Source organism: Ostrinia furnacalis, unplaced genomic scaffold, assembly GCF_004193835.3.
Source record: "Ostrinia furnacalis isolate ACB-3 unplaced genomic scaffold, ASM419383v2 OfSCF0710, whole genome shotgun sequence".
Classification (NCBI taxonomy): domain Eukaryota; kingdom Metazoa; phylum Arthropoda; class Insecta; order Lepidoptera; family Crambidae; genus Ostrinia; species Ostrinia furnacalis.
The window spans coordinates 1648465-1667729 of NW_021130949.1; the positions used below are offsets into that span (position 1 = coordinate 1648465).

The 19265-nt window shown below is 37.2% G+C and overlaps 1 protein-coding gene across 4 annotated transcripts; it reads right to left on the reverse strand.

Annotated features, from left to right (window-relative positions):
• Positions 1–548: 548 nt before the first annotated feature.
• LOC114349768 (delta and Notch-like EGF repeat containing weary) lies at positions 549–18518 on the reverse strand. 4 transcript variants are annotated; one of them, XM_028300272.1, is made up of 13 exons: positions 18207–18518; positions 17869–17915; positions 16828–17438; positions 15345–15547; positions 13651–13820; positions 12911–13029; positions 12679–12832; positions 11882–12136; positions 6352–6494; positions 5778–5900; positions 5238–5340; positions 4223–4395; positions 1376–1594 (listed from the first exon to the last, which is right to left on the reverse strand). In XM_028300272.1, exons 3-13 carry the CDS (start codon positions 17347–17349, stop codon positions 1376–1378), a joined length of 2184 nt encoding a protein of 727 aa, XP_028156073.1. In that variant the 5' UTR covers positions 17350–17438; positions 17869–17915; positions 18207–18518. The 4 variants fall into 4 exon arrangements, with proteins under 4 accessions (XP_028156071.1, XP_028156073.1, XP_028156074.1 ...); XM_028300270.1 differs by lacking the exon at positions 17869–17915 and having other exon boundaries at positions 549–1594; XM_028300273.1 differs by lacking the exon at positions 17869–17915 and having other exon boundaries at positions 15345–15538.
• Positions 18519–19265: the final 747 nt, after the last annotated feature.

The following is a 19265-nucleotide window of genomic DNA, read 5'->3' on the forward strand; positions in this document are numbered from 1 at the left end:
AATAAATTGTGACTATTACACGGAGGCTTCTAATATTTCGAACTTAACACAACAACAAGATCATGAATAAAATGTAGTCTCTAAGCTAATATTTGGCATTCAAAGGTTAACCCGACATCTACATTTAATAAATCACTAACAATTTTACATAATTATTCAAAAACCCAACAAAAAATAAATGCTAACATCTAAGAGTCACCAAAATCTCATTAACACTACTGTGAATAATATTTAGTTCCGAGGTATAACATCAGCTTGTAACCTGGATGCCCAAATTTCGATATATCTACTCTGTTCGACTCTAAGGCTCGTATTATGAAACGTAGGCACGCTACGTAAGTAACTAAAAATTAGATTCAAATTGAAGCATAGACTAAACTATCGTCAAAGTACTAAAAAACAACCAATCACCGTAGATCTTAGAGTAACCTGTGTGCTTACCATGAGTTTACGTTAGGTGTGCTCGCTAGCGAATACGTCAAAAAATTCTATGAAGATTTTATTTCTTGAAAGTAGCCACTAGGGGCGCTGCACAATATGTCATACATTATAATGTCATTTTTTTACGCAGTCGCTAGCGAGCACACCTAATGTAAACTCATGGTAAGCACACTGACGTTTGAATCGAATTTGTCTTTCAAAATACGGGCCTGATGCGAAATGCGAGAGCCAGTAAAGAGGAAGAGCTGAATACATCGAAATAGTTTTCAGAGAAGGGCGTACGTTGACAATGTACACCAAATACAAACAAACTTAACATCTTACTAAGTAATAGCTTATCGTATCTCTTTTATCCGTCTAGCTCTACGTAACGTCCATAGTTAAATTTAAAAGCTGTTGTTTTTTATCTACGAGTATGCTCTGGGAATGGAAGAATTCTACTATTTAAAATGTTTATTGAATTTAATATTTGTTTGTTCTTGATTAGGTATAATCCAAGATTAATTATATGAGTCATATCATTAATTATCCAGTCAAACGACAATTTTATTTACCATACGTGCAAGCTGCGCTGAATCATACTTTGTAGTGGTGAGTCAGCTGATACTTTATTACTGAATGTTTATTTCTAAATAATGGTAATTAATCAGTTAATATCTTTTGATAAATTACTAAACTAGCCGCAATTTTATGAGCAACCCAACAAGTGATGATAGATTTCAAACAAAGTAATCACACCATAATTTTAATTATTACCCAACATTCCTGGAGAAAACTGTTTCTTCATTTGTTTCTCGGATATTTTAGAGAAGAAATTTTGTTGGGACACATTTGAGATTAGGATCAAGAAGTTAATAGGTATTTGGCAGCCCAATAATGGCGTTTAGATTTGAATTCTGAACCGTTCCCCGTCGGAGCAGTTCTGAAGTGATTGCTATTGTATGAGCGGGGAGCTCTGGCTGTCGCTGAAGTCGAGGGTGTAATACATGTCGGTGGTGTCGAGGGCGGCGGAGGGGGGAGGGAAGGGTGCGGAGAGGGGAGGCGCGCGCTTGTCCTGCAGCCAGTGGTGCGGTGGCCCCGACTCGGTCACTCGGGACAGCCGGGACAGCAGTCGAGAGTATGTTTTGTTCACGCGACAGTGACATGCTGTGACCTGAAAAGGTAAGAAAGAGAATGTTCATACAACGTGTCCCAAAATTCAAGGATAAGCCGGCTCCGCAGGATGGACATAGTCATGACTACTTTAGGAAAAATAAGAAAAAAAATCTATCTCAATTTTTTTTTAAGTTACACAATAAATTATGAAATTCGTCGAAAATTGACACCCCTTATGATATTTTACATTACCACAACTACAATTTTTCAAATACTTCTGTTTTTTTGTTTGTATTGGCAACTTAAGTAGTGCTGCTTTCCACTCCAATTCTTAAAACCCCCAGAATCCTTGCAGTTTTTACACAAAAGTTAATCAAAATATGATATTTCCTTAAAATTTTAAACGATTTTTACTTTCACCCCACTTTGACTCGTCGTTTTGTAAAAAAACAGTATGAACACTGCTACGGCAAGTTTATTATAAAGTTGACGCAACTATCCAAGATTCCAAAATAGTATAATACTCTAAGAAAACTAGTCGCAAAAAAGATATGCGTAGGTACCATTTTTACAAGCACTTCGCTTGTTAGTAGTATGGGATAAATCTTGCAACTAAATTTAAAACCAGTTCTCCTCAACCAATTGAGCTGAAATTTGGTATACTTATGTAAGTACGATGACAATGCAATATTATGGTATCATTGAGCTGGATGGAGTCTGGAGGTGGCCATAGGAACTTCTAAATGAAACGGCGGAATTGCATCTAGTTTAGGTTCGTTAGATTTGTCTTTTCAAGCACTTTAGTGCTAGATGATGTCCAGGATCCTAATGATGAAGTCAAGAGGTGGCCAGGAGCTGGCCATAGGAACTCCTAAACGAAATAGTGGAAGCTTATCGAGTTTGGGTTCGTTGGATTTGTCTTCTCGGGCACTTGGGCCATAAGATTGAGAAACAACTAAAAAGTTATAATCGCGCATGGGATTTATTCCTCTTTTTTTCTGTTTGCGCTACAAACTTTCGAAATTATTTGAACCTTGCATACAATTATTTTATCGTTAAATTCTTTCGTAAAATCTCGCATTAATGCTTGTTTTTAAAAAAGTTTTTTTTTATTATTACTTTATTTTACACTTTTTAGTTGTTTCTCAATCTCATGGTCCAAGTGCTCGGGAAGTCAAATCCAACGAACCCAAACTCGATAATCTTCCGCCATTTCGATTAGGAGTTCCTTTGGCCAGCTCCTGGCCACCTCTTGACTTCATCATCAGGACCCTGGACATTATCTAGCACTAAAGTGCTCGAAAAGATATCCAACGAACCCAAACTAGATGCGATTCCGCCGTTTCGTTTAGAAGTTCCTATGGCCACCTCCAGACTCCATCCAGCTCAATGATACCATAATGTTGCAATGTCATCGTACTTACATAAGTATACCAAATTTCAGCTCAATTGGTTAAGGAGAACTGGTTTTAAATTTAATTGCAAGATTTATCCCATACTAACTAACAAGCGAAGTGCTTGTAAAAATGTTACGCATATCTTTTTTGCGACTAGTTTTCTTAAAGTATTATACCATTTTAAAATCTTGGATAGTTGCGGCAACTTTATAAAAAACTTGCCGCAGTAGTGTTCATATTGTTTTATTACAAAACGACGAGTCAAAGTGGAGTGAAAGTAAAAATCGTTCAAAATTTTAAGGAAATATCATATTTTGATTAATTGTTGTGTAAAAACTGCAAGGATTCTGAGGGTTTTAGGAATTGGATAGGACAGCAGCACTACTTAAGTTGTTGATACAAACAAAAAAACAGAAGTATTTGAAAAATTGTGGTCGTGGTAATGTAAAATATCATAAGGGGTGTCAATTTTCGACGAATTTCATAATTTATTGTGTAACTTAAAAAAAAATTGAGATAGATTTTTTTTCTTATTTTTCCTAAAGTAGTCATGACTATGTCCATCCTGCGGCGCCGGCTTATCCTTGAATTTTGGGACACGTTGTATATGTTAGGTATAGTTATTATTGAACAAAGTGTAAAGGTACTTTAATATTTTTGTGTAGCGAAATTGACTAAAATACATTTACTATGCTACGATACTACGACGTAGTCCCATTGTTACAATGATTTATATTCATAGATGCCATCAGGTACTAAGCCAGTCATATTTTTTTATTAATAAGCTTTTAGATAGAAGAATAGTGCATTGTTACGTTATGCAGTCGTAGCAGACTTGTGTAGCAAACGCTATGCTACGATGCTACGGCGTAGTCATATGATCTATTGGCATATTGTTGTTTTGCTAATTACTCAGTTTTAATCTTCTTTTTCAGTCTGTGGGTCTTACAAGGTGAATTTGAGTTGAGTTTAATTGTATGTGTCAGAAATTACTGTTACTTGTTGCTATATTATTGATGAAAAATTAAAAATAATTTCGTTGGAGCAGCGTAAAAAAAGTAACTAGCGCGTACCTTTTTACACATGAATATAATATACATATAAAGCTCGATTCCAACCCACTGACTCACTATGATAAACTTTGGGTATGTATGTATAAATGCATACCTACTTAACATTTGCCCATAATGGGTACTTGAAATCTACTAATACTACTACTAAACGGAGTTGCCCTTGTAATTCATATCATGAAGTTTGTCTTTTAACTACTACAATTATTTTTTACTTACCACCACGCCGACGATAGCTATGGCCGCTCCCAGCGTGCCGGCAGCGATGTAGACGTTATGCAGGCGGTCGTGGTACAGGCCGAGTGGCAGGCGCACCTCGCGCACTGAGCCCCCGCCGCGGGATTCGCTCATGCCGCTCTCGTCGCTCACCACCGACTCCAGGATGAAGTCCTCTGAAGTACAAGATAAGCAACTGCTAATTCCGATCTGTATCTCATACCTGAATAAATAAGGGCCCATAGACCATGCTGCTGCTAAATTTAATTGCATTGCTGCATAGTCGCGTTCAGCATTATTGTCTTTCAGTAGTTGGAAGTAACATAGCCAAATTCTCTATGGTTATGGACTCCGGATGGAGCATCCACCTTCATCTGATTAACACGGAGGAGGTGAGATACAGACTAATTTTTCTTTTCTGTTAAAGGTAAAATAAACATTGAAGGTACGTACGTGACCAAAATGAAAGGCATAAAGTATTATATTTTTTAGTTTCATGAATAACATGTCTAAATTTTTTTTTTTTAACTCCGATTATGGAATGTTCATTATTCTCGTAAATTCGGAAATAATGCAGTGTTACAATTGACTGTTAATTTCGGAGAGCAACATTTGTCGAAAATGGCAACACTGTCAGTTGTAAAGTTGAACTCGTGTCGCTTGCGTTACGAATCGCAAAAGCGCGGTTTTTATCGGTATGTTATGGTGATTCAACTGAAATAGTGTTACAGCACCTTCTTAAATTGGACTTTAATTTCGTGAGATGTGGTGTTGTTTGGAGTGGTCATTACTGCAGGAACTTCTACCGTCCCTGTAGTAATAATACGAGAGCCTAGAACTGTTTATATATGAGGCTGATAAACATCTTCGGAGGTCCAGGTAAGCCCGATTGCAATAGTCCCACCACGTTAATGATTTCTCGCATGAATTTCATTATCCTACTCATGCAAAATTCTTCTATATCTTAAGGAAAACAAAAATATTTTATTAACAAGCTGTAAAGTATGTTATATGTTACCTTCACAGAGCTTGCCGGTGTAACCTGGGCGGCAGGAGCAGTAAAAGGAGTCGACGCCGCTCCAGCACGTGCCGCCGTGAGCGCAAGGGTTGTTGTCGCAAGCCTGTAAGTCACATTTATTTCGTTTTACTATTTAAAATTCGGGAAAAAGTTAAGTTTCAAGATTTATTTTTCAAATTAGTATAGGTAAATTGAATCGGCACACCAAAGGAAAAAACTGCTTAGTAAATAGTTACTATCGTAGTCTCGTAGCAATGAATCTTTGGTGGAGAGGTAGATTAATTATTGTAGAAGTTCAAGTACACATTAAAAAAGGTAAATACATTAGGTACCTACTTAAGAGGGAGCTATTTTTTTATTCGTGTTGTTTTAAATCTTAAAATTCTTTATTTAACATTATTGCTCCGAGAGCAATGAATGAGCTTTTACTGAATGCAGACTACGAAATGAAAACATTTCCGAGGTGATTGTAAGTTGGTTGTTGGTTGGTTCGTACTCTATGAGTGGAGTCAAATGGCTAGTTGTCACGAGCAGACTTACAGATCGAGTAGGTATATGGCACTCGTCGCCCACAAAGCCGCGGGGACACTCGCAGACATAGTTGTTGCCGCGGTCCATGCAGTAGCGGCGCGGCGGGCACGGGTTGGGAGCGCACAGGTCCACCTGTAGGTACAATCATTAAACATTCAGAACCAAGGACATGATGCAATGCTTGTCAATCGATATCGCGTTGAACTTTGAACGGTGATTGTTGTTCGCAAGGGCAAAGTTGGCGAATCTATGACTACCAATACAATCACAAAACTAAAGATAAAGACAAAGTTGATTGATATCATGTAAAAATAGGTAAAACAAGGATATAAAGTTGCACTATTTCGTAAAGCTCGAGGCTACATGAAATCAGTTTTAAAAGACTTGTAACAGTACTAGACTCAACTAACAATAATATTAGTCCGTCTAGGACTAGCAATATGGACAGAATTTTGTGAAGTATTTTTTTCCAATTTTTTTTCTAATGAAACTGTCCCCCGCTTTAGTGGTCTAGCCAGTAGACTGTAAGAGAGCTTCGTATGAATACGATTGCCTAAATGATGCTGAAATGTTAGATATAAACCTTTAGCTGGCAGAGGTGTCCAGTGTACCCACGACCGCACGTGCACGCGAAGCCGGCTACGCGGTCGTTGCACGTGCCTCCGTTCGCGCACGGCGACGACTCGCACTCGTTGTACTCTAGCTCGCAGCGCTCTCCAGTGTAGCCTGGAAACCAAATAATTTCGATAGAAAGGTACATTATATAACCCTACAGATGTACACAGATTTAGGCTGCGTGACCGCTGTAACTCCTGTGTAGTCAATAAAAACCCAACCAATGAAGGTCAAGTTTGTCCCGGGGGTTTAACTGTCATTGAACCCGCAACGAAATTAATCAGAAGAGACAGATTAAGGTTAGTGACTTTGTAATTAAGGCTAAGGAAGTCGAACACCGTGTGTGTTTTTTAACAAATTAATCAATATTAAGTTACACAAAGATCCCTCAGTATTACCATCAACTAAGCCAACGTGGATTCTGACGTGTCTTTCCGAGGTATAGTGATAATTTAAGCTTAGAGCTTAACTAAAGGCACTATCTTCGTCAAGCAGCTCCGAGCTTTATGCTCCTTCGTAATCTTTATTTGCAATTCTATTAATTAAATCGAGTTAAATTCAATGCTATCTTCTAATGTTTAATCTATATATATGTTACAGGAAATGTATGAATTCTAGGAATTGTATACTATTCCTAGGAAATGTAAACAATTCCNTGCCGGGTCAGCTAGTAGTGAATAATTTTATCGGATCGAATTGTATAAGCAAAAGCGAGTTCATAACATAAGACCTCGCAAAACCTGTCACGTGCGCCCGATCTCACACAAATTACGGTTTCATCCCTGCTGCTGCTCGGCAGAGTACCCTGAATATTGTAATAACTCCAACTCCTTGGAGATCACTAAGTGCAGCATGAAACCTCAAGATAACATGAGATTGGCTCTATGCTGGCAGCCTAAACTTTATAAAAACATGAAGTTCCTTTGGAAAATGAAAATGTATTTTCGTTTTTCCTGTAAATGTTCTTATCGTGTCGCTGAACGACTTTTGGAATAAAATAGAGTTCAGTACGAGTATTTGCCTCAAAACCACTTACTTTAGAAATAAGTTAAAAAGCCATACTTGATTGATTCCTAACTCAACATAAAAACTTATGTAGATACTGAATCATCTCCGTAAATTTTGATTTGTTACCCAATTTAACCCTAATAAAATACAGCCAAAATGCTTTTAAAACTTGTATACTTGCCGCTATAAAATATTTTAAGGTAACGAAAACGAATGGGAGGTAGAAATGTTTATAAAGTATTGATTTTATCTTATAAACTCTTGAAAGCTATAAAAACTTAGAAATCCACTTACTCGAGTTCATTCTAACAGGATTGTAACCTTCCAGCGAGTAAACCTTGTTATTATACAAAAACATGAAGATTAGTTACAGCTTTATCAAACTATTTACTCGTATATGAGGTACCGATAGGATCTCTTTACAAACTTAAACTCATTTTGTGTTTTTTCTCGCCACAAAATCTTCAATCTTGTTCACGCGAACATGTATCGGAGTTAAATAGAAGTTTCCCAGTTTTTAACTTGGCAAGTTTCCCGTTCGAGAAGCTTTCAGCTCTAACTTATTAAGAAACTATCTCAAACTAACTATAGGGAAAAAGCTTGAGTGCTCTATTTTTAAACTAAGATACAATTAGCTGTTAATTATACAGGTTTGTTCGTTCGTTCGTGCGTTCGTTTCAGCCAAATGACAGGTACCTAGTTAACTTAAAAAACCTCGTATATGAATCTTTAAAAATACTTGAGTAATTTACTTAGTCCTTTATCATAGTCATTATCTTCAGTTCATTTAGTTTCCACAGTATGAGGATGAACCAATGCAGGCAATAATAAATTCAAGTTTTTGATATCACTTCGTAAGGATATATTAAAAGAATGACCCAGCAAGCAATGTACTATTGTGCGAATATTGTTGCTCGTATTTCCCAAATATTTTATTTCGTAACATCTACAGAACCACTTCCTCAAAAGCACTTTATTTTATTTTCCGTCTCTACAAAAAGAGTATTGATTTACTTTAGCAACACAAAGGGTAACATTTAGATGTTAAGTAAACTCAGCACATGACAACGGAGCTCATATGAAGCTATATACTTACTAGTGTATAGTACAGAAGTTTCAGATTCCTTTCGTCGAAAGACAATCCGTCCCTGGGGAACGTTTGTTTGCATTCATCCCGAATTTCCTCCGCTGTCGGGAAAACAAGCCTCTTGATTAATTCGCCCCGATTTATTTACGGGGGCACGCCAAAAAACCTTTCTCATGTTGCTTGGGACCATTTACGCCAGGTCTGCGCCCATTACGGCGGGAGGGATCATGACGCCACCAGATACTCGTTCTTATATCACGACAAGATGACTAAATTCAGAGATGTTCATCATCATTAATTTCGTAAAAAAGAAAATCTTGGAAAATTGTACCTAATTACGTAATTAAAGTTGCTGTATTGTGGTAAAAGCTCCCCAACTTAACTCGGCTGTGACACAACAAAACACTGATCATTAGTTTAAGATTAATTACCTACTTACCTACTCGACAATTTGGTACCTAATCTTTATCAAACAATAACATTGACGTGTTTCTGAGAGCCTATTGTCTATTATATTATCTAGAAACATTTTCTACCTTGAATCATACACCTAAGAATAATTATTGATTAATTTTATAAATCTAGAATAAGGACAGGTTTTCGATGCTGACTATTTATAACACGTTTCATTTCTATTCAGAATAGGGACGATTCTCAGTGGAATTGGCTACCCACACATATCACAATGTTACCAAAATAAATATTGACAAAATAAGAAGAAATAGGAATTTCGGCAGAGGATCATATTAAAGAAACCGTTCAAGTATAAATATGAAAGTGCCAGTCAATGTGAAAATATGGAATAATACAAATATACCTACCTATTAGTTTTACTATAAAAGCAAACTTTTCATATGATTCCATGTAGTTTTAAAATCTAGTAAAACACTTTATCCACCAAAATCTAAAATCATTCGGAATAATGAACCCGTAGTACATTTAAGTTTAGCTCTCTTTCACCCGGCATTTAGTTTTAGTTTTTGCCTAGGCAATATTGTGTAGGCCACAATATGTTACAGACAGTTATGTGTAAAGTTACGTGTAAAAACTGACAAATATTTCCTAAAACTTGTTTGTTGAGGCTTGTTACATCACTCATAGGAGACATGGTGCGTGATAAAATTTAATTTAATAACACGTTGGGCGCCACGCAGCTCGCTCAAAGAAAATAATAATATTTTCTATTTAGAAGCTTAGTTTTTCATCAGTTAAACGCTTAAGAGTTGGTGCTAAATAAAGTAGTTTTATTAAATGTCGTAATAGGTCCCGTTATTGTATAGTATAGTAGACGCAAAGATGGGCAAGGCCAGCGGGCTCGGACGGCCGGCGCGCTAGGCTGCGGGCGCGGGCTGCGGGCAACCTTCCAACTCCGCTCCAAATAAATCACCCACACAATTCGCTCGCCCAACATTCGCAAACAAGATTAAACATTATTAAATTGACTAAGTTCAAAACCATTTATTATTGTAACTAAGTACTATACCACTCGAACATTTATACGGGTAATTCGCTTTGAACCGTTGTATTTTTTTTTAGGTTTCTAAAGATGTGATTTTATTTTGTAACGACAATATTTTAAACACACAGTTTTGATCATGATTTTACAAGAGATTTCTAGTGTTTAAGGAAATTCATGCACAGAGTAATGCGAGCTAGAATGCTTTGTAAATAAATACCTCTGCGTAACACAACATTCTTGTCAGGGGCACATAAATATGGTGACATAGTTAGCAATAGTAGGGCATCTAAAGACAAAACAGAAAATATAAGTATACCTAAAGCTAATAGGTACACGCTTCACAAACTTAAAAATGTTTCAAACGCCTGACATCATTCATGCTGGTGCTTAAAATGGTAAACAGTTTGCAGTGTAAAAACATAGGTATAAGGCCTATGTATGGCATTTTTTGTATGCCTACTTATGAAAAGATGACCTAAAATTACGAAAGATACTGTAGCTAGTATCTTAAAGTAGGTCTAAAAAAATAGGAATAGTTACATTTATGTTCAAGAAAGCAAACGTGCAAAAAGCTGCTAGCAAACGTTGTTGTTTGGACATCAAAAATATAATAGTAAAAAATAGACCTTTTATTTTTGAGAATATTATGAATAAAACCTACTTTACCTACATTAAACGGGTATTCCTTATTATAGCGGAGGATTATGAACGTATTCAAATGTAAAGGGACAGCCGAGTAGAGCAAATTAGCCTATTAAGGTTAAATGTAGCTTCACGAAATACTCCCAGAATTTTGTAAATAATTTCTGAATAAAAGTTTTACAGCGCGATACAAACAAAGTATTATAGTATTTTCTCCTAAAATATTCTTTACTCGTTTAATTCATTATATTGATATTGATTTCAATATAATGAATGAATATGAATATAATGATTATAAGTATATTGATTTCCAAACTGAGGTAATTTGGCACCATATCTAAATGCCGCGGTTAAACAAACACAAGTAAGTAGCAACATTTAACAACAACTAACCGTCAACTACGCGAACTGAGGCGGCTAAGTTATTTTACGCAACTCCAGTTATGACTTCGACATAATTACACTTGGAATTTGTCGTACATCTGGGAAAGTTTTCTCGGCAATTCCGCGGAAAATGTTTTCCTATCCTATTTTGAGGTGAGCACATAGTTATTCCGTGTTTGTAAGGTTTATTTGAAGCCATTAATGGACTTTAGTGTTTGCGGGTTAAAATAGAGTAATGGAGGTGTGAAACTTAATGGCATGAGTGTGCATTGAGGGTGACAGGGAAGCATAAATGACCAAGGGTGTATAATGAGGGCGCGAGGTTAGGTAAATGTCTCAGAGCGCTATGAAAACAGTAAAATTATACGGTTATGATAATAACGTCAAAAGGAAGGAGAAAAATTTATGTGGCCATAATTTTCGGAGTATGAATTTAAATAAAAGAATATAAGTACATACTGTTAACTCAAAGCGTGAACGGTGAGAATTAACACCAAAATAAATAATAATAATCGATTGTAGAATAATATTAGTAAAGACGATGAGGTTTTTGCCGACGTTTAGATACCAATATGTTAGAATCTTTTTTTAGTTTTCCTTCTTACTTAATTTATTGTATAAAGAAAAAGTATATGAAAAGTTATGTAAAATTCGGTCTTATAACGTTGGTTAATAAAAATAAAATCATCAATATTCCTAAAAGTCACTTTCATTACAACAAAGTCAATTCAATCCAATTGATGTTAAATATAGGTATTATCGGTTGACTTTCGAGTTTACCGTGTAAGCCCATGTAGAGGTACACGTACAATGACAAATAGCAAGAAAGAACTGATTTAACCATTCTCCGTTTGTTTCTTTTAACTTTGTAGAAAAGAAATAACACTATGCACTTCCTGTCTGAAAATGTTTACTTACCAGGTTGACAGAAGCAGCGATAGGGCTGTGGCTCGATGTCATTATCTGTTTGCTCTATGCAGATCCCTTTGACGCAGGGGTTAGAAGCGCAAGCGCCGCCAGCTACAGACAGCTCGCAGCGTGAACCAGCCCAGCCGTCGACACAGGCACAGTGGAAGATCGTAGTCCCGTTCATGGCCATGGTCATACAAGATCCCCCGTTCAAACAGGGTGCTGTCGAGCAAGGATCTTTTTCGCATCTCTTGCCAGAAAAACCTACATAAAACATTGACTATGAGACTTAAGTAATTCAGAAGTAAGGTACTATAAAATAAGTACTGCAACTTCATAAAGCTTGATAAATTATGATATTGTTTCTGTACATATTTCACACATTTTTTATTCAAAACAACATTAACCAAATTACCTACTTGGGTACAACCTACTCAACTATAAATTGACCGTGCGATAAATGAATATTGTCGGGGCTCGGGCACAATCGAATAAAATAAAACCATAGGTATTGCGTAACATCAGACCACCCCACACAAATGTTTAATTGATTGGAAAATCAAAATTGCTTTCCTGAGCGTACGAAACGTGAATTGAAATGTATAGAAAATTCCGAACCATTACGTAAGGGCCGTGAGTGTCTGCTATTTTCAGCGCACGTACAGAAAGTGGGCACTGCAGACAAAATATTTTCAAGGAAGTGCCAACTAAGTGCTAAGTAAAAGTTCAGGTACGTCTTCGGGTAGTTTAAACAAGTTTTTAAATCTGAACGACTGAATTATTATGTTCTTGTTGAGAATAAATACCATATGGACAGGTGCAGGTATAGTAGACACCGTCGAGAGGCTGTGACAGTTCGACACAAACGCCGTTATTCAGGCAGGGTGATGGATGGCACGCGTCCCGCTCCTCGCAGTGCGGCCCGGCGGACCCGGGACAGCACTGACACTCGTAGCCTTCCTACAAACACACATCAATTACGTTCACCGGCTTTCTGCTGCCACTAATCGCTTAACTACCAGCCATCTATCAACGTACCATCGACACGTTGGTGTAGCACACGCCTTTCCCGGAACAATCCTGCGAGTCTCCGCAGTTGTCCGACTTGACAGTTACTTTTAATCGAACACACTTCGAGCCCCAGTTCTCGGAGACGACTGTAAACAAACATTCTTTTAGTCGAGAAGTTTTTGTGATAGTTTATAATGATCGATAAAGAACTTAATATATTAAACTGGCGCGTTAACAGATAACACAGAAAGTGTAGAGGAAATAATATGAAGAAGATCAGAATAGGATTTGTCCCCGAAAGCGCGGCTATTGTTTGAGTCAGCAATAAAAGTGCTGTCGATTTTCCTCCATATTTTTATCTAAGGTCGGACCTTTTCACATCATATCTCGCGTATTACATCCTCCAAGCTTTTGTACTTAATATCCTCCAACCGTCATTTAAACGCAACGGCTAAAATAAAAGTCTTTATGAAGCCTTCTTTGTGTCTTTTACTTTATTAATTAATGAACTTCGCTGTACGTGACTGGGTTACTGAAGCGTCCGCACAAACAAAAAGATTTATTTAGTGTTATAATCGCTTCGTTATGATCAGTTTGGTTCGTAACGAGGTCTTGTTTTTAGCGTTAACGATGATTTTTAACAATAAATTAGAGATCTGCTTTCCTCCATTGCAGCTCACAATATTTTCAAGTTACGCTACGTCGAAAACCTTTTTTATCATAATTTGTGATGGCAGTAATCAAAAACAGATATAAACAAATATTACCGATCAGTAAGTTGACGCCTTCAGCCAAATCCTTGTCGTAGAGCGTGAAGAGTTTAGCGCCGCCCTCGTCTAGTGGCGTGATGTCCAGCAACATGCCGTCCGACACGTCGCAGTGCTCGTGGCCCTGCCTCGTCACTTGGTACACGGCTGGCTGAAGCACTGAGTGCTTCCTGAGAGATAAACACATCTTTGGAATATTTTAAGCTAACAATGTAACTTCTTATCAAGTCAAAGTTGCAATATAATGAAATCAATATGTAGGCTTAGGCAATCAGTAGTACCTAGAAGAATGTTGATTACAGTAAATAAGAAACTGGATCATATTATATTTGACTAATCTGAATGTAAGTACCTAGTTAACCTAAACTAACCTAACCTACTATCATTTTCATTGGTCAACTATTACTTCAAATGTACGAGTTAAAGTCTAACGTTAAACAGCTTTTACACATGAAAGTTAAATGACCTCAATCAAATAATTAGGTAAATAGCTGCAAACTAAAAAACGGTTAGCCACATTTATGGAAGGAAAAATTTAGGGCAGGGACGTGCTCGTGAAATGCATTAACTTGTTTAATTTTCCGGACGAGCTGAATGTGGGATCCACAATTATGTGGGTCTGTGCAACGACGCAAAAAACACCCACGTGCAGATTAGTGCACCGGCGCGCGCCGCGGCGTGAAACGCCCGCGCGGGCCATTTGCTACAATATAGCCGACGTGATTTAGGTCAACTATTCATCATTTAATTAAGCAGATAGATAACTATTAACGACACTCTTAATTTTTCTACTTTACTGGGTTATCTGGGTAGAGCTTTTATTCTCAAAGAATTTGAATATGATATAGGCATCATTTTGATCTTTACATGAGAAAAGTAGGTACGTAAAAGCTGAAAGCTTCCTAAACAAAGTCGTGTAATATCCATAATCTTCAGGCTTTCAGTATTACAAACAACGCGCTGTCTTCCAGAAAGTGTAATTGGGTTACATTTTGTTGGTGTTATACATACGAGTACATAGAACATATCGATATAAGTAATGACTTATATAAAATTACTAGGTACATTTTGTTTTCTTTTTCGTATATTTTCAACATTTTCCAGCTTATATTGGCCGTAGAATAATAGTAAAGACCCTTATGCGACATCTCAGCAGAGTTTTAGATTATCATAATACCTACCTATTTATAAAACCATTTCGAAGTCGAAAGAAATGTATAAAATAAAAACAAATTAAAATTTTGTAATAACGTTTCCCGTAACACAACAGTAATTTTAACACACTTCAGTCTAGTGGCTGAATTCTTTATCAAAATCTTAAAAAATAAGTTATTACAAAGTGAAACTTGACTTGCTACGTCCAGATACCTGTAAAGTAAGTATATCAAGAAATGTTTTATTCATCTGTGTCGCGTGCTCGCCCTGGCACCAACACACACGGCATATCACCATGATATTGAATTAAAAAGGCTTTATTTGGTAAGTGTGCAAAAATTTCATTTCAAATTATTTTATTGGGTAGTAAAATTTTGTAACATAATAATATCTCTTCAAAACAAGTTCTTTGCCAAACCCTTTCCAGTTGTTTGAAGCAGAAACAAAGATTCAATTTAGAAACAGGCAAGATTTTAACCTTTTCAAAGATTTGAAAAAATTTACATTACCTAGGTTACGAGTAAGTTTTTAAAACTAACCTTTCCCTATCGCTGTGCGAAGCGTTCACATCTAAAGTGGTGTTCCTTTCGATCTGCTGACCGAAGGTGTCGAGCAGCAAGGAGTCGGAGATGCGGACGATAAGGATGTCTCCGATCTGGATATCAGCCGAGCCCTCCCACGACACGATGACCGGGGGGCACTCGTCCTCCCCCGCCGCCCCTCCCGCGCAGTCCTCCGCCATCCACAACACAAAGTCACACACGCATTAATTAATTATCAAGTCAACCTCTGTGAATACTAATTGAAATAGCTCGTGTTTCATTTGCTGTTTAAGTAAGAATTGACTGTGTGATCATGCTTGCATATTAAGTAGGTAGACCGCAGTTTCATTATGTACCACGTACGAGTAGATAAAATAAAACGTACCTAAAAGGTATCAATTGTTTCATGATCGCTTATTTCAAACTTTCTCAATTTTAAAGTTGGTTAAAGATACTCGACGACTTAATAACAACTCAAAACAGAAAAAATAACCTGAACTGGAAAGCAGGCGAATAATTAAAAAGCACAGCTGCTTCGCCGATTGCGAGCTATTATTCAGTCAGTCAAAAGCTTATCTGTTTTATGTTCCTGCCACTTTGTTTCGCAATCAATTTTTTAAAGTTATAAATGTTTGTAATATTGTTATCGTACTTGGTAGTTAGATTTATTCATGAATTAATTAGCCTATAAAGCTTCTAAAGCTTTAGGTGCCGTATCCTAAGGATTATCTTTTCTAATAACTCAAGGTGACTTCTATCGCAATATTAACAATCATCTAAGTAATATTAATGTATTAAATAAGTAATTTATTTTCTTACTTTACTATCTGATAAAGCTAGTTGGTAATTATTCAGCAAGAGTTTAAAATAAATAACTGAATAGATAGGAAAGCTGAATCACGCAGTTCTTTACTTCCAGACTCTTGTAACTTTTCCTCTCATACATAAGCACTCTGAAATCCATCTAAACCGTAGAAGATACTCGTACAAGTACCCACTCGTGCCGACTGCGAATGAATAAGAAACGAAAGTTCTTATGGCTCCATAATCTTAGAGCCTCCACATTCGCCCTATATAAATAAGGGCTAGACGTTTTCCTTAAAAGAAATAATGAACAGAGTTCAACCGCTGGAGCAAGAAAGCTTTTCCCCTTCTCTCTTCTAAGACGATTTATTGCTTATGTATTCGACCTCGGCGCTCTAGCTGTGCTGTCATGATCTAACTTTTGCAAGCAAGTTTATTATTATGATCGAAATGCCTGCCTATAGTAAAATTGCTCTCGGAAATTGCCTAAACGCCCCAAATTACGCACATTGGGCCATTCATTTAGTCAATTAACATTGTTCGTTCGTTATTCTGCTATTTTCACAACTCTACATTGAATAGTTATTTAAAAGGACTTACAAATAAATTATAACTTATTACAGGTGTATGTAAGATCTTGTGCTAACTATTTTAAAACACTTTGGAAATGTCTTACCGTGACCGGCAGATTGAGTTCATGCGTCTCGTTGCCGCGCCACAGGCGCGACTCGCGCGGCAGCACGGGCAGATCGCAATCTACGGCCCCGAGGCGCTCTTGAAGCCGCGCTGGTGAATGCGCCGCAGTCCCGAGAGCACTAGAACTACTGTTTAACTTTTGCTTCCTTGCACTTTTCACTACGCCTTTTGTGCTCGCGTATACTTTAGTCGTTGAATGCGAAACGGTGGTCGGGCTCTCGCTCGAAACGTACGCCTTTGTTATTTTAGTGGTTTCGTTTGTAGTTGAAGTTTCAGTTGGAGCTGCAGTGAATTCTAATGGCTTCGTACTCGGCTTTGTCTCGCTTATAAAGCCCGTAGTCAACGGAGCTTCGGAACTGGAGCTAGCTTTAATCCCATCCTTGGCGGCTAAAGTGACTTCGCAGAAACAGGCTCCGACTAATGAGAGTATTAGCGCCGTTGCCATTACCAAGTATCGCGTTGTCCTTGGAATAGCGGTCATATTTCTCCTTTTATACGCCATACTTTTTCTCTCCACTCTTGTTTTTGTTATTTAATAAATGCCTTTGATTGTTTGGCAAGGTTTCAATAGCAAATGGAAGTTGTCATACCCTGCCAACAAATTAGACATAATATTGATTTCACACAATTTGTATTATACAACCGATCTACCAAACCGACTACCTTATCCGTAATTGCCACGAGACAATTTTTTCTCATTACAATTTATCTGCTTATTGAATGTTTATCTCTTTGAATTTTTCATCATTCGGTGTCTATTCATCAAACATTTATTCTTTGTAAAGCTATGATGATTGTAACATACCTCAAATACCTCTTTATCTTTTTATATAGGTAGTTAAGTTATATTTATTATGGCATCCCCTACCTGAGGTTGAAAACGCAATATCAAAGGCCGGTCGTGCTCGTATTAAAGGTAACCGCAAAAGAAAGTGCCCCAAACCTCTTATTGCCAATGATGTAAGGGGCGGACACCTCTCGTAGAAAACATCTATAATTGGACAAGCTGTAGAGCACTCACCTCGAGTGGTGACCCTCTTCAAACCACGAGTGCAGACCTCGGATAAACTTTATTCGCCCGATTTGCATTAAATTTTACAAGAAAAATTTAAATTGATACTAAATCTATATTTTGTCAGATGCTCTGCTCTCTATAAATTAGGTAGGTAGTATGTTTATATAAATGACTGTAAAATCACATTCAAAACAGGCTAATCACGTCAATTCATTAAAATTACGAGATCAAAATAATACAAAGCTCTACCAATTCATATTTAAAATTAGACACGTGTTACTCGTGAAACACATTACAGAAATAACAATATTATTATTTTGAAAAGAAGCCACTTGTTTACTTACGTAAGGATCCCCGCAGATAGGTTCCTTACAAACCCGATGATAAAATTTGCTGATAGGTAAGGAAGAAAATCTCTACATAATTATCCACAAGAAAGATAAATTCGTGGTTCATCTCACGGTACTAAAACGAAAATATTGTATCTTAATCTTTACTTAATTGCGATAAGTTTATTTGGTAACGAATCACTGTAGAAACGGCTTCGACACGTTGTAAGAAGTGAGCAATTGATAGAGATTGGGGGATTATTTATTTGTGTTTAGTTGAGTAATGTTTTGGCTGGGCGGCAGCGCGGCGCAGGGCGGGCGGCGTAATCGGCCGCAGCCTCCGCGACACTGAGGGCAGTCGGCGCGCCCCGCACCCTTCGCACACCCTGGCACCCCGCGCGCACCCTTAGGCCGTGCTTAGCGTAAAGCGTATAATATTTTTAGCCTATCCTAAGATAATTATAGACAGCTCTAATAAACGTAATTTTCAATTAACGAGCATGAGGGTGTCCTACGTTATGTGATGGATATGTGGAAAATCAATATCAGTAGGTTACCGTTATGAGGAAAGCCGGTACCTAATAGATTATTTTTTGTATTCGTCTCCATAAATTGCAACGTATATTTTCAAGCGCATCGTCTAGCTAGGTTCATAATTTACGTTAAAATTATACCTATGGGTGTCAGCTACGCTACTACGAAAGCACAGCCTTATTCGTCTGTATGCTTGCTTAAATTTACTCCGTCTGTAACGCCACGCGCGATTCCCCTAACGTGACGGGACTCGAACCGCAGACTATTTCTTGTAGGTTATATTTCACATGCCATGACACTTGGATGAACATCTCATTTTACATAACCGCGTAGCAACTATGTTACCGTGCCAATTTTACCTGAAAATAAATACAAGCTATAGTCTCTATCTCTAATATAAATAAAGTTACACAAAGTAATGGACCAAAGCATTTAAGAAAGCCAAATGGCGGAAATAAGTAACTCTGTTCTGAGACAGCTAAATAAATTTCTTTCGAAATTAATCAAGTTACTTTAATTCTGAAGATTGATGAGCTGACA

Bases quoted from the DNA above. Each gene is read 5' to 3' on its own strand.
- LOC114349768 (XM_028300270.1), bottom strand. From the start codon at position 17,349: ATGGCGTATAAAAGGAGAAATATGACCGCTATTCCAAGGACAACGCGA. The intron at 13,030-13,650 runs GTAATATTTGTT...GTTTGTTTACAG, and splicing joins AGGCGTCAACTTACTGATCG to TCGTCTCCGAGAACTGGGGC. The intron at 1,595-4,222 runs GTAAGTAAAAAA...TTACCTTTTCAG, and splicing joins TAGCTATCGTCGGCGTGGTG to GTCACAGCATGTCACTGTCG.